General features: G+C 36.9%; 1 protein-coding gene across 2 annotated transcripts in view; it reads left to right on the top strand.

Moving 5' to 3' along the window:
- DMD (dystrophin) overlaps nt 1-13,836 on the top strand; it is a 2,107,999-nt gene that overhangs the window by 1,764,376 nt on the left and 329,787 nt on the right. For both annotated transcript variants that reach the window (XM_063083086.1, XM_063083084.1), the window contains exons 58-59: nt 9,955-10,075; nt 10,692-10,960. In XM_063083086.1, coding sequence (XP_062939156.1) covers nt 9,955-10,075; nt 10,692-10,960 — 390 coding nt within the window. The remainder of the gene's footprint in view (nt 1-9,954; nt 10,076-10,691; nt 10,961-13,836) is intronic.

The following is a 13,836-nucleotide window of genomic DNA, read 5'->3' as shown; positions in this document are numbered from 1 at the left end:
AATTGTACCATAACTTGGATTCCTAAAATGTATTGATTCTTTAAGTAACTATTTATTAATTGCCTACTCTATGCAAGGGGCTGATGATACAATAATGAATAAAATGAATCTCTGCTCCCATGAATATTCTAATTTTAGTGTGGGAAATACACAGTACACCAATAAATTAATATAGAAAATTATGTCGAGTATGTGCTATGACGAAGAAATAAACAAAGCAGAGATAAATACTGAGAAGAATTGGCCATATCTGAGGAGGATATATTTGGACAAAGACCTGAGTGAGTAAGTGAACTAAGCAAAGACCTTAGGTGAAGACTACTGTAGGCAGAAAAAGCAACAAAAGCAAAAGCCCAAGTGTAAGATCAGGTTTGAAGGATTCAAAGAATAGCAGGGTGGGCTGTATATCTCAAAAGAATTAAGAGCAGTGGACAGTGGTAGGTTGTAGAGAGAGGCAGAAGCCAGAAAATGAATGGTTTTGCAGGCCACAGTTGGGAGGTGGATTTTATTCTGTGTGTAATGAGACATCACTGGAGAGCTCTCAGCAAGGATGATGTGGTCTGATTTATGTGTTTAAAAGTTGACTCTGGCTGCTATATGGAGAACTGACTGTACCTGAAAGCACAGAGAGAGTTGGACTAGAGTGGAAATGACAGATATGGTGAAAAATTATTTGATGCAAGATATATTTTGAAGGTAGAGCTGATGGAACATAAGATAGATGGGAAGTGGAGTGTGAGAGAAAGCAGAGAAACCCTAACCCTAACCGAAGTCTATGGCTTCAACAAATAGGGAAATGATGGTGCCATTTATGAAGATGAGGAAGACTTGGAAATGATCGTGTTTGAGGGTGTGCGCTTGGAGCAAATTAAGGGTTTCATTTTTGGATTATGTTGACGGAGACAAATGGTCTGATTCAGAAATTATTCACCACTTATACTTGACAATCTCAAATTTTGGCTGAGTCTCTTGAGAATGGATATAAATTAATTTGTCACAGGGATTCCTAATAATCTGTTTGTTTGTATCATCACTTCAGAAGGAATTTCCAAAATTTAGGGTTTAGGCTAATAACCTAAGACCTAATTCTCTAAATGGCCATGGAAACAGAGCAAGTTTTCAGTAGTGATTTCTCAAGGTCAGCTCAGAACTTATTATTGTCAGTATGAAGCGATTTCCCCAATGGTTGTTGGAAGCAGCTCAGCCTTAGGACTGAGAGTCAAACAGCTCTTCAAGATGCTGTGTGGGCACTAAACTATTCCTCCGTAGTATCACGGACCTGCAGGAAGTCTGGGCTTTATTCTAGCATGTGCCCTTGATCTTAAAGAATACAAATTTTATTTTAAAAGACTTCCTGAAAAATAAGTCTCAACAAAGAGTTTGTTGAACACATTTTCTTTCTAAGCACTCAAAAATATTTTCTCATTAAGTACAATTAGATTTTTAAAAAACTAATTTCAGGTTTCACATATGTCCATTTACTTTTCAACTTTGCTTCAAATTATTTTAATCTCATTTCTAAATTAATATTGTTCATGTTGTTGACTGTCTGAAACAACAGCTAGATGTATCTGATACTGCAATTCCTTATCTTCACTTTATTCAGAAGTGGAGTAAAAATAAGATGGAGCTTTTTCTCATCTTACTTAAGGATGATTATGTAGTCAAATTTATAGAAGCAGAGAGGTGGGGGGAGTTGGCAGTTTCCAAAGACTGGGGAGAATTTTTGCTCAGTGGGTATAAAGTCTCAGTTATGAAAGATAAGTAAGTTCTAGGGATCTGCTGTGCAACATAGTACCTACAGTTAACAATACTGATCCGTGCGCTTAAAACATTTGTTTAAAGGTTAGATCCCATGTTAAGTGTTCTTACCACAACAAAAAAGATGATTATAACCTTCTTAATACTAGCTGTCTCAAATTAACATTAAAGGAAACCTCTGTCTTTCTGTTGTTTGTTCTGTTGCCTCTTCCTTCAAATTTCTTTCTTCCATGAACACTTGTCGATTTACTTTAGATTCATGGAGGCAGAATTCCTACCACTCTTCCATGTACCACATTTCTGGATACTTGCCCTTTTCCAAGATCTTCGTTTTGAATTAATTGGGCATTGATTGTCCCTAGGTCAACATTCGCTAAAATATTTCTTATGCGTTACTCAATAAATGTGGTGGCTCTTTAAATGAGGAAGGTCATTATGGTGACAGAATGTATTCAGTAACTTTCTTATCAGGTGCAAAAACAATATGAGAGGCATATGAACAATGCAGAAATAATATGGGAACCAGACTAATAATATGGGATGACAAAACTATTAAATACTAATCAAATTACAGATATTACTGTGTTAACGTCTTTGTCCTATGCACACTCAGTAATCGCTTGTTGAATGAATGGAACTGTTGGATCACTCTAAATTTTAGGGTCTGTCTATTGTTCTCTCATCTCCCAGCTAATGCTGCAGACTAGAGGAAAAGCCCCAGCCAGCGGTTCAAACCATGAAACTTCTGGGTATCTGGACATGAACATCTTCTTTAAGAAATCACTAGGTTGGAGAAGGCAGAGCTAATAGGGTCAGGTCTTAAGGAAATTCCACCCACTAACTCAAAAGTTACACTCAGCTTTGGATCTGGACCATGTGAGTAGGCCCAGAATAAGATCTCCTTGATTTTTCCTACTTGACAGCATTAATTCTTTCTCTAATGATTCATGAGACCAGGCTGTCAGTGCAAGCGTGTTTCACATCTAAATCAACCTGGCCTCCATATAAAACACTCTGGTTTTCTAACTGGGTGTTCTGCTTTTTATTCAACATTACTTATTGAGGATCTACTATGTGCCAAGCTATGGCTAAAATTTTTATCATTAGTAATGATACTTAGCAGAGACTATCTCAAAGTGCCAACATATAACAGAACCGTGGCCAATTAATGATCTAAACATGGTGATTATATAATAATAGAACTGGAAGTTAGAACTTAGATAAGGTGTTTAGCAAATTCCCACATTGTACAAATGAGGGCGCAAAGGCTCAGGGAGATTTTCTGACCTGTTCTAGACCACTGGGCCCAGCCCAAACTTGAAGCCCAGGGTTCCTGCCACTCAGGACAGTGCTCTTTTTATACCTCAGACTGCCTCTCGGGATGGTTCTGTAAAATTCTGCTTACAAATGTAGACATACTGTTCAGTCACTATCAGATTTCAGATTTCATTCTGAATAACACAAATATAACTTTGCCACTTCAGTGGGAATATAGGTAAAATTCAGCCAGGGAAACCATACATGATTGGAAGACATCTGTGTTTTGAAAAGCAAGGGATTTTGCTCACATCCATAGTAAGAGGACCTGTATCCCCTGTCTGTAAGTGAAAGCAAGATGGCTTTTCTCCTGGTAATGTCAGTACTTGTGCTCAGAGCTCTCATCCTGTCTCTATCTTTGAGGTACATCAAGCAAATCAATAGCTCACCCTTCATCCCCTCCACATGTGGTTCTGAGCTACTTTTGTTTATGGCATTATTAGGTATTTTTGGTAGTATTTATCCTATTTTTTCTGGAAGCAGGAGGGGCAGAAAAAAATAATCAATGATTTGGTTCTTCTCTATTACTTTCTGGCATTTTTTAAGTCTCTGATTTGCTTCATGGCTATCCGAATTTTCTACTTATGCAGCTGCCAAATTATCACAATTCGGGAAGCTTTTATTATTTGCTATCACTCACTTTCAGTCTGGCTTAATAATTTCAAACTTTGGACTCTAAGTGCTAATGAACTGATGGTCTTAGTGAAACCCTAACTTATCTGCACCTTAATTTGCATTGGTAAAAGATTCATAGTATAAAAGTATATGCCACAAATATACCTACTCAACCAAGCTATTGACTCCTTAAGGACAAAGATCAAGTCCTTGCTTCATTCCTACCTTATATACAATAGGTTCAAAATGAATATTTCTGAAGAAATTAATCAGTCAGCAATCACCCTGTTGGTCAGTATTTGTATGTGTGATACACAAGTACTGTCCATCAGATCATTTAACCTTAAAAATACACGGATTTACCTAGGTATTTACCACTGCCATAATATTGAAGTAGCATGCTACATATAAGTTTACTGTGTGAACCTTAGGAAGCTGAAAGAAAAATGTCAATTTAGTATGCATAATTTTTTCTCATGTTCATGACAGAATATTATTTTATTTTCATGGAGGTGCTCTAAGTCTTTGGTAATTGTTTCTAATTCTTCCACATTACTATTTTGGACCATTGGGTTTGGCTGTCTTGGAAAGGTGAAGAGGAAGGTATGGGGAAGAGGATGTGTTCTATAGAAAATAATCTCATCTGTTCAAAAGATTCAGGAAGTAATTATTTTAACATTTGAATACCAACATCTAAATACTGTAAAGATATATCCTGTATGTGTATGGGAGGAGGTCTCTATATCTGATACCTTTTTGTTACACTTTCCTCTGTGTAACTGACACGGAAAAAAGAGAAAGAAAGAATTCACCCAAAGTACCATCAATGAGGCCTGGAGGGACTGCCACCCATCAGGGGAGCAGCAGCCCTGATCCAAAATCAGCCTTTCTTTTTATTGACAAGACAAGGAAGTTTCACAAGCAAAATTAGTTGATTCAATCATCAAAGAAGGACATAAAAACAGGCAGTGTAAAACTTGTAACAGCAGTAAATTAACAATGTGACATTCCAGAATGTAATTTGTAAAAAGCTAGGTTAATTCACCAACAAACAGCTTGTCCTTAGTAAACATTTTCTTTTCCACATACTTCCTACAGCAATTTCCTTAGCATATTTAATTAAACAGCATTCAAGCAGTTTCCTTAACATATCTTAAGAACAATCAGTAAGGTTAAATAGTCAATAGTCATTCAAGCCAGAATCAAACGTGCAGCCTAAAACAGTCAAAGTACACAATCCCATCCCTAAACAGTGATTAGAATTGATTAGATGGCTTTTGCCAAACTTATCTGTGGACTTTCGTCCCCTACTCAAGAGCCTTTTGGCTCATTCATGCATTATCTAAAAATCCTATTCTAAGATCAAAGGAGAATCAAGATTTCTAACCCTCTACACCTTTTCACATCGGTACATGGATGAACTGATTTGCCTCATTTAAAATTTTAACCATAATTTAGAAGACAAAATCAGTGTTGTATGTGAATTTGCATTTTCTCAAACCTCATTCAAACAAGCTTTCTTTGAGACACAGGACACTTACTATCAAAGAATCAAGACTCTTGAATGTCTTGTTTTTGTTCAAAAATGTCTCCATTTTCCTTCCTTTTAAAGTGCAATAAACTGTATTATAATGTGCAGTTTGTAAGTTATTACATATTGGAAAATAGGTTTTCCATTATTTTAATAAAGATTTTACCTTTTTTTTTTTTTTTACTACATAAACCTCTCTTTCTTAAACTCTATTCTACAAGGACCACTGATGTCCATTGCCTAGAATAGTATCTGGTACACAGTAGATGCTCAAAGTTTAAGTGAATAAATGAAGTAGGACATTTTACATAATGATGTTTAAAATGACATGTTACTATTTTTATATTTTTCCCACAGAATAAGAAACATTACCATTTTCTTTATCCTCCCATTTCCTTGAACCAACTATTTCTCTCTTTTTTCTGAAGTTTTTATCCTTTTTTGTATTTAGTCTAAATTGTCCTAAATTCTGACGATACAATCACTTAACCCTCTCTTCCATCCACTTTCTTTTCTTAATTTCAGTCAATGATGTGAAAATAATGGTGCTTATGTCTTTGTAATGACAGAACTTCCTTTGTCTTTTCTTTAGACTCATTTTAATCCTCAGTGACTCATATTTAAAAAATGAACTGTGCAGCTGTGATGGAGCTAAGTCCTTGGCAACAACTCTAGGGGCAAACAAGTGGCCTCTCACAATGGATGGTTCTTGGCGTTGAATTATTTACTGTTCAGTTTAAACAATGGAATTGCATCATCAAATAGTGTCTTGGACTTTTTAAGTTTGATTAGACCTTTAAGATCCACTTCTTTATTTTACAGACCTTGCACAAATAATTATCTCCACTTTCTCCTGTCTAGGTCTTTAACATTTCTTTTTCTGCTAGGGTGACCAATTGTCCTGGTTTACCTAGGACTGTCCAATTTTCCTGGGACTGTCCTGGTTTTAGCATTGAGTGTCCCACGTTCTCAAAAATTCAGTGCTAGGCAAACCAAGAGGTTGATTACCATACCGCTAGGTTCTATCTTTCAATCTATATTCAAATCATCCCTATCCTAAGAAGAACATCTCTTGTTATCCTCTCTGTCCTCCTGTCTTTTCCTGTTTTCCCTCTCGAATAAATAAACACACACACACAGAGAAAAATAGTTTTCACTTGAAATACTCACTCCTCCTTCCACTCACTCCTCAACTCAACCTACTTCTATGGCCTCCACTGAAATTGCTCTTACCAAGTCCAATGAACACTTTTCAGAGCTGATCTTGCTTCACCTCTGTCTATCATGATTGGATGCTCTTGGTTGCCTTCTTCTTCTCACTCTCTCTTCAGTAATTCTACAGTCCTAATTTCCCTGAATCTCTCTACCTATTCATTCTTTTTTGGACTCTCATTGGATCTTATTCTTCCATCTACTCATTGAATTTTGGTAGGTAGGCACTCACTGTATATTAGCCAAATGAGAAAATGACTCCTAAACCTCCTTTTCTTTTCTCCAAACATCAGACTTTATTATTTCCTTTTAAGGAAAGAATGTTACCTCTCCAAGGCAAGCACAGCACATTCCTTTACTCTGATCCCCATGCAGAACCCCCCATCTGAATGTTGGGTTTTTAATATCAATCATTATTGATGTTATCCTGAATGCACACATGAGGTGTTCTGGATTGGAAACAGATATTTTTAATTACCTGCTGTAAATATCATTGCTGCGCCTCCTTTTGCCCAAAGATTTACCTCTAGGGCAACATGATGATAAATTGCCCTACATGAGTGGCTGGGTATTCCATAGGCAAGAGACCAGGAAAATTATTTTTCTCTGCTTAGAAAGGAGGAGACAGCTGTCCCTCTCTCTTCCTGAAAGGTTCTCCTTGGAAATATAATGGGCCTGACTCCTAACTCCAACCTCTCTAGAAGTCAGCCAGCCTCACGTGTCTCAGGTTTTATAACCTAGAAATGTCTCATGGGTCTGGACTTCATTTTTTTATTTTAGATGTGAATACCTAGAGAGATAGCCTCTGCTGTCTGACAACTTGGAGCTTAGTCTAGAAACCTAATCTGGCTTATAACCAATTGGCCTTCTTGGATCAGAGAAGTTAACAGACAAACGGTGACAGAACTAATTCGCATGGTATTGGAAGGTTCTCAGGGGGCTAGAACTTTTTATAGAGGCACCAAGAAATCAGTGAAAGTTAATTTCCTTTCATTTAATTTAATTGTACCCAGCATTCACTCACCTACTTAACCTAAAAAGTAGGAGTCATCCTTGTTTATTCCTCTTTCTTATCTCCCAAGTCTATTGAATCACCAAATCTTCACACCTCTACTTTCTAAACACTTCCCTACTAGGTCCCTGTCTTTTTCTCCTGGTACCATTTCCTTGGGTCAGATCCTCATATTCTTTCACTAAATTCTTGGAATTGCCTCCAAATTGTTCCTCCAATTCTATTCTTGCCCTTCTCAAATACATACTCTGTATTTATTTCAGAGAGATCTATTTGAAACACAAATATGTCTGTGCCACTCCCCTGCTTAAATCCTTTCAAAAGTTCCTAATTACCTATAAGACAATACCTAAGCTTTTTAGCAGGCCATATATAGTCATAGAGAGGCTAAGCTTCAAATTCTGGCTTAAAGGTCTAATATATTTCTAAATAGTGACAGAGTCCTGCTTCATCTCTAGATATGTGCTCTCTCATTGTTCTTTATGTTCTAGAAACACTGGCCTGCTTGAGATACCTATGCATGCCATGCTGTATTAAGTCCTATGTCTCTGCACTTGCGTTTTCTCTTCTTGGAATGAGCTCTAACCCACTCTTCCCTGACTGACTCACATTCATGTTTTAGAATTCTGCATGATTACTATTTTCTCCTGGAAGCCTTTCCCAATTCCCTTTCCTATATTGTGCAAGCCTACAGCACTTTCCACATCGTATTGAAATTATTTATGTGTTTTACTATTCAATTATATGCTATAAGTTCCTAAATAGAAAGGGCTGTTTTGCATTCAACTTTGTGTTTCCAGTCTTCAGGGCAACCACTGACACACAATAGTTTAATCGAGGAAACCATTATTGCTTTTATAATTAGTAATGTCAGTATCAGTTGCCCCTTATCAAGTCCTAATAAAAAGACTAGGAAGAATGATAATTTCCTTAAAGTTGGGAAAATTAAATGTATGAAAAAATACAGGAATAAAAGAATTGTATACACATATGCACATGCGTGTGCACACACACACACAACTCACACGGAGGGATTTCAAGTGAAATATTAGAGGGAGAATCAGCCTTATATGCAAGCAGAGTAAATAACCCACCTACTCAGTACAATTTCACGAATACAGAAATATCCCACTATACAGAAATTACTTCCCCATCCACAGGCTGAATCCTAATATTCCACATATAGAACTCCATTATTTTGGTTCAAATGCCTTGCCTCTCTACTAAATTGTAAATAACTATGGGCTATAAGTCGTTTTGCAACATATCAGACTCAAGATTCTTTTGAATGGTGAACACCACTCAGATTCTATTGCTAAATGTGTCGTATAAGACTGTTCTCGAGCACTGCTATAGCATAATGGTATATCCAAAGTTTAAAAGAGGATACTTATAATTTTTCTCCTGTGACAGAACAGGGCTTAAATTCAGTAGGTAACATTGCTAAAAATAAAACAGTTAAAAAGATAGGAAAAATTAAGCTCTAAGATCCGGGCAATTATTATTACTGGTGTTACACAGATCTATCAGCATTTATGAAATAGTTAATACTTTTATTAACACCTTCACTTCTGAGATCATGGAATCTGGGTCAATAACCATCTTCAATGGTTTTGGAGTATCTGTCAGTTTATCCTCGCCTCACAGTATGCCCCACAACCCTCTTAGCACTTGATTATATGTGAACTCACTGTTTTCACTCTGCTTCTCATGTATTTTCTCCCTTCTTTGGGCCCGGAAACTTCTTGAAGGCATAAACTATGCATTTTGCTTTTTTCTTAATCCCCTATATCAAGGAACATTACAGATTACAAGTTAAAATTGATAACTAGCCTAGATGGCCTCAAGACATCTATTCTAGGTCTATTTATTTATACAAACTTGTTCCCACAATTTCTATATCCATAATAGCTCAAAACATTTCTTCTGTTCTCAGGAACTCATGATGGATAGTGTAATGAGTATTTTTCAAAGTACTAAGAGTTTTCAGTTAGCTTATTGTTAACAGACTATTTTACTCAATATCAGACATTTTGACAGATTTAACGGGTGACTATCAACTGGATTAGTTGTATAATTTGATACAGCCCAAGTTCCTCCAAATGGTCGTTAGGCTTCTCACTGTGCTCTGGATATCCATTCTTTTGGGTGTGTTTAAGTCCTCATTAGCCGTGCTAGGGTTTTGCAATATATGCCTTGAAACTTTGGCTCTAGATTTCAAGTTTGGCAATCAGGTTGTGTAATAAAACACTCTTATCTTAATGAAAGGGCATTAACTATCTTGAAAGTTCCCCCTTTCTCCCCAGAATAATTTTATAAGCACAGTGGTTTCCTCATTAACAGAAAGACCTATATAGCCTTCTTTATCATTTTATGACTATCGGTTATAAATAAAGGAGATAGAAATTTACCTGGGAGTTTCATAAACAAGTGCTGAGCGCCAAGGATTCATTTTGTGAAGAATGTCACAAGCCAAATAAGCATTTCTTTTCATCTCATTTCACAGGCCTTCAAGAGGGAATTGAAAACTAAAGAACCTGTAATCATGAGTACTCTTGAGACTGTACGAATATTTCTAACAGAGCAGCCTTTGGAAGGACTAGAGAAACTCTACCAGGAGCCCAGAGGTAATTGAATGTGGAACTATAATAACATTTTGATAGAAGAATCCGTGTTGACAGAGCGGCCCCCATTCTTGCTGCCAGGGTCTAGATAGCTCTCATATTTTCTAGGTTAAATAGAATCAATTGAAATTAAACATAGATGTCAAAAAAGAATAAGGAATGCTAAACCACCATGCATAAATCTGTTTGCACATTCATAAATAAACATTGAAAGAGATTAGCGATCAGTTATTGGAACATTTGGAAAGTAAAAAACAAAGGAGTTTATCTGTGAGGAAGAATTCTATTGTAACAAAGACCACAAGCTTATTTTCAACTTAGCCTGACTGAAGTAAATCAGAACTTGCAGTGTGTATCCAAACATTTTTTTTTTCCTCAATAGCTTAAATGAATCTTCGATTATCTGATTATTATGAGGTAGAACAGATTCACTCAGGAAAACAGACTTTAGATGTGCTGGACTGTATCAAAATCTATGCCAAAGTGTAAAAGAGCCATTATCAGTAGTTTGGCCTCTTGTTAAACTGTACTCTCTTTCTTTCTTCCAGTATGACCTTATTGACAATTTTTTTTAACAAAAATGAATGTGGCCTAAAACTTTGTCATATTGCCAATTTAGAGCTGCCTCCTGAAGAAAGAGCACAGAATGTCACACGGCTGCTACGAAAGCAAGCTGAGGAGGTCAACACTGAGTGGGAAAAATTGAACCTGCACTCTGCTGACTGGCAGAGAAAAATAGATGAGGCCCTCGAAAGACTCCAGGAACTTCAGGAGGCAACAGATGAGCTGGACCTCAAGCTGCGCCAAGCAGAGGTGATCAAGGGATCCTGGCAGCCTGTGGGCGATCTCCTCATTGACTCTCTCCAAGATCACCTCGAAAAAGTCAAGGTACCATCTACTACTTCATTTCAGGGCCCATTGAGAGGCTCAAAAGAGGTTCTAATCCGAACTTGAGTGATGGGTTGTCTTCCCACAAAGTTAAAAATAGGCTCCTTAAACAATAGAAATCAGTCCATCTTTCACATATTCAAAATCTTCTTTCACATGGTATTTTCTCCCAAAGAAGATAGTGATCTAATCATCTGTCTGTTTTCAATGATATGAAATGAAACATTTAAAAGTTAGAGGGCAAAAGCTATTTTGATTTTGCTATTAGGAAATGAATTTAGGTGTCTGTACTAAAGTAGTCTGGTGCATGCACACGTGTGTGTGTGTGTGTGTGTGTGTGTTACTTAGTATCAGAGTTGGGAAAAACACAACACTGAATCAAGAGCCAGAAGTCTAGGTTTTGGCCTCTTGCTGAGTAAATTACATGATGTTTAGTTATGATACTGTAAAATGAGGCCATTAATGCTGCCCTTTCCTTAGAAGGCAATGTATGTAATAGAATTTTCAGTTGCGTTAGCCCACTGCAGACATGCGGAAAAATCATTACATACAGTCGTCCCTCAGCATCCTCAGGGAATTGGTGCCAGGACCTTCACGGATACCAAAATCCTTGGATGCTCAAGTCCCTTATATTAAATGGTGTAGTATTTGCATATAACCTATGCACATCCTCCCTGATACTTTAAATCATCTCTAGATTACTTATAATACCAACTACAATGTAAATGTTATGTAAATAGTTGTTATACTGTATTGTTTAGGGAATAATGACAAGGAAAAAATTTGTACAAGTTCAGTACAGAAGCAGTTTCTTTTAATATGTATTTTTGATCTGTGGTTGGTTGAATCCATGGATGTGGAATCCACAGATATGGAGGGCCAACTGTATTTGGAATACTATTGTCCATGAGACCAAAGATAAATTCCCTTGTGGCATGAAGATGGTAAATATATTTATAATGAAAGAATATACATATTTAGGAGTATCATTTTGAAATCACCAACTTGAAACATGTTTTATTTTCTCATCTACTGTCAAAACCACAAAAAGCCTCCTAGATTCAAATTCAAAAGAAGTTAAATTCTCTTGTGCACTCAAAACGTTTGCCAGCATCCTCATTCTAGAAGTTTTCTTCTTGACTTTCATGGTACTGTTCGGTCCACATTCTTCTTCCTTTATATTCCTAAATTCTTAACCTCTACCCACCCTTCAAATGTGCCCAAGTTTCTAACTTTAGCCTAATTCTCTTTTTACTGTTTAAACATTCCCAATTTGAAACAGCATGGATGGTGAGGAATCTAAATCTCTAGTTTGGATCTCTCTTCTGATCTCCTAACCCATAAGGCATTAGAATCACAAATGTGGACTGGCTGGTTAGCTCAGTTGGTTAGAGCACAGCCTTGTAACACCAAGGTCAAGGGTTCAGGTCCTGGTATAGACTAGCTGCCAAAAAAGTTTTAAGAAAAAAGAAAACAGAATCACAAATGCAACTATTATTAAACCAAGTTCATGGCTCCTCCTGTTTTTCCATTTCCCTGCTGCTATCCCCTTCTATCTGCTCTTTCTTCTGTTTTTCCTATTTCAGTTCATAAATCATAATCTCCTAAGTTTCCCAGGATGGAAACTTTAGTTTCATCTATAAACCTTTCTACATTTTCACTGACTGCATGTGATTGCTCTTTTTCCCTCAGGATATCTCATGTATATTTTCTCTCGTTTTTTCAACCAATGTCCTATTCTAATTTTCAGCATCTTTTACTTAGATGAGAGCAGTGTACCTCTTTAAATCCATTCCCTGGTCAGTGTGCTGGCATGTCATAAGCACTGCATTTTAAATGTTTGGTGAATGAATGAATGAACAGGTTCTTTACTGATATTTCTGCATTATTCAGCCTCTTCCAACTCCAATCCAAACTCCTTGCAGGAGGATGCCTGCCCAGAGAATGAAGTCCAATGAACGAAGAAGGTAGATAGCCCTTTTCTTCTTAGCCCTGGCTTAACTTCTGAACTATAGTTCCCACCCTCCAGGCCATTCAATGCCCTCAGCCCATACCAGCCCTTTTACCCAAATATGCCATCTTTTTTCTTTATAACTACCTGCCTTTGAAAATACTCTTCTTTCTGGATTACTCTACCTTATCTGCCTGGTGAACTCCCACTCAATGCTAAAGGCCCAACCGTAATGTCACCTGTCTCTGTAGTCTTCCCTGAGTGTCTATCATCCCCAACTCCCACCAAGAGGAAGAAATTGGTCTCAATTCAGTGCTCTCGTAAATCACCAAGCATGCTTAAATTGCCACACTTAAATTTTACACATATTGTAGCAACTTGCTTATGTATTATTTTTCTCCCAGAGAAAGTGAGGAATGATCATGCTATACATCTTTGAATTCCCAGCTCCTAGCCCAATGCCAGCAACATATAAGGAATCTCATTCAGTATCTTCATTCATTCACTCAACAACTATTTATGAACCACTATGCAATGTGCTAGACATGTACTTATAAAGGAAACAGATTTGGTCTTTGCTGTCATAAAGCCTACAGTCTAGTGTTGAATTGAATAGCTCTTCATTAAAATAGTAGGCAAAGCTTAACAAATAAAAGATTAAAAATTTTACTCTGTTGCTTCTAAAATCCCTTCAACCCCAACATTCTATGACCCCATGTCTAACATTTAAAGCAACGGTTAACATTGCTGTCTACTTGAAAATTAAAATAATGTTTTGAAATATATTACCTTGTATTTGTTCAGCATTAAACATAAGGTCTGGCTGGTTAGCTCAGTTGGTTAGAGCGCAGAGTTAAAACACCAAGGTCAAGGGTTCGGATCCCCTCACTGGCCAGCCAACAAAAAACAAACAAAAAAAGAACTA

The sequence above is a fragment of the Cynocephalus volans genome, chromosome X (assembly GCF_027409185.1).
Source record: "Cynocephalus volans isolate mCynVol1 chromosome X, mCynVol1.pri, whole genome shotgun sequence".
NCBI lineage: Eukaryota > Metazoa > Chordata > Mammalia > Dermoptera > Cynocephalidae > Cynocephalus > Cynocephalus volans.
The sequence above is the reverse complement of the archived record's forward strand: the minus strand, read 5'-3'. Positions and strand labels throughout refer to the sequence as shown.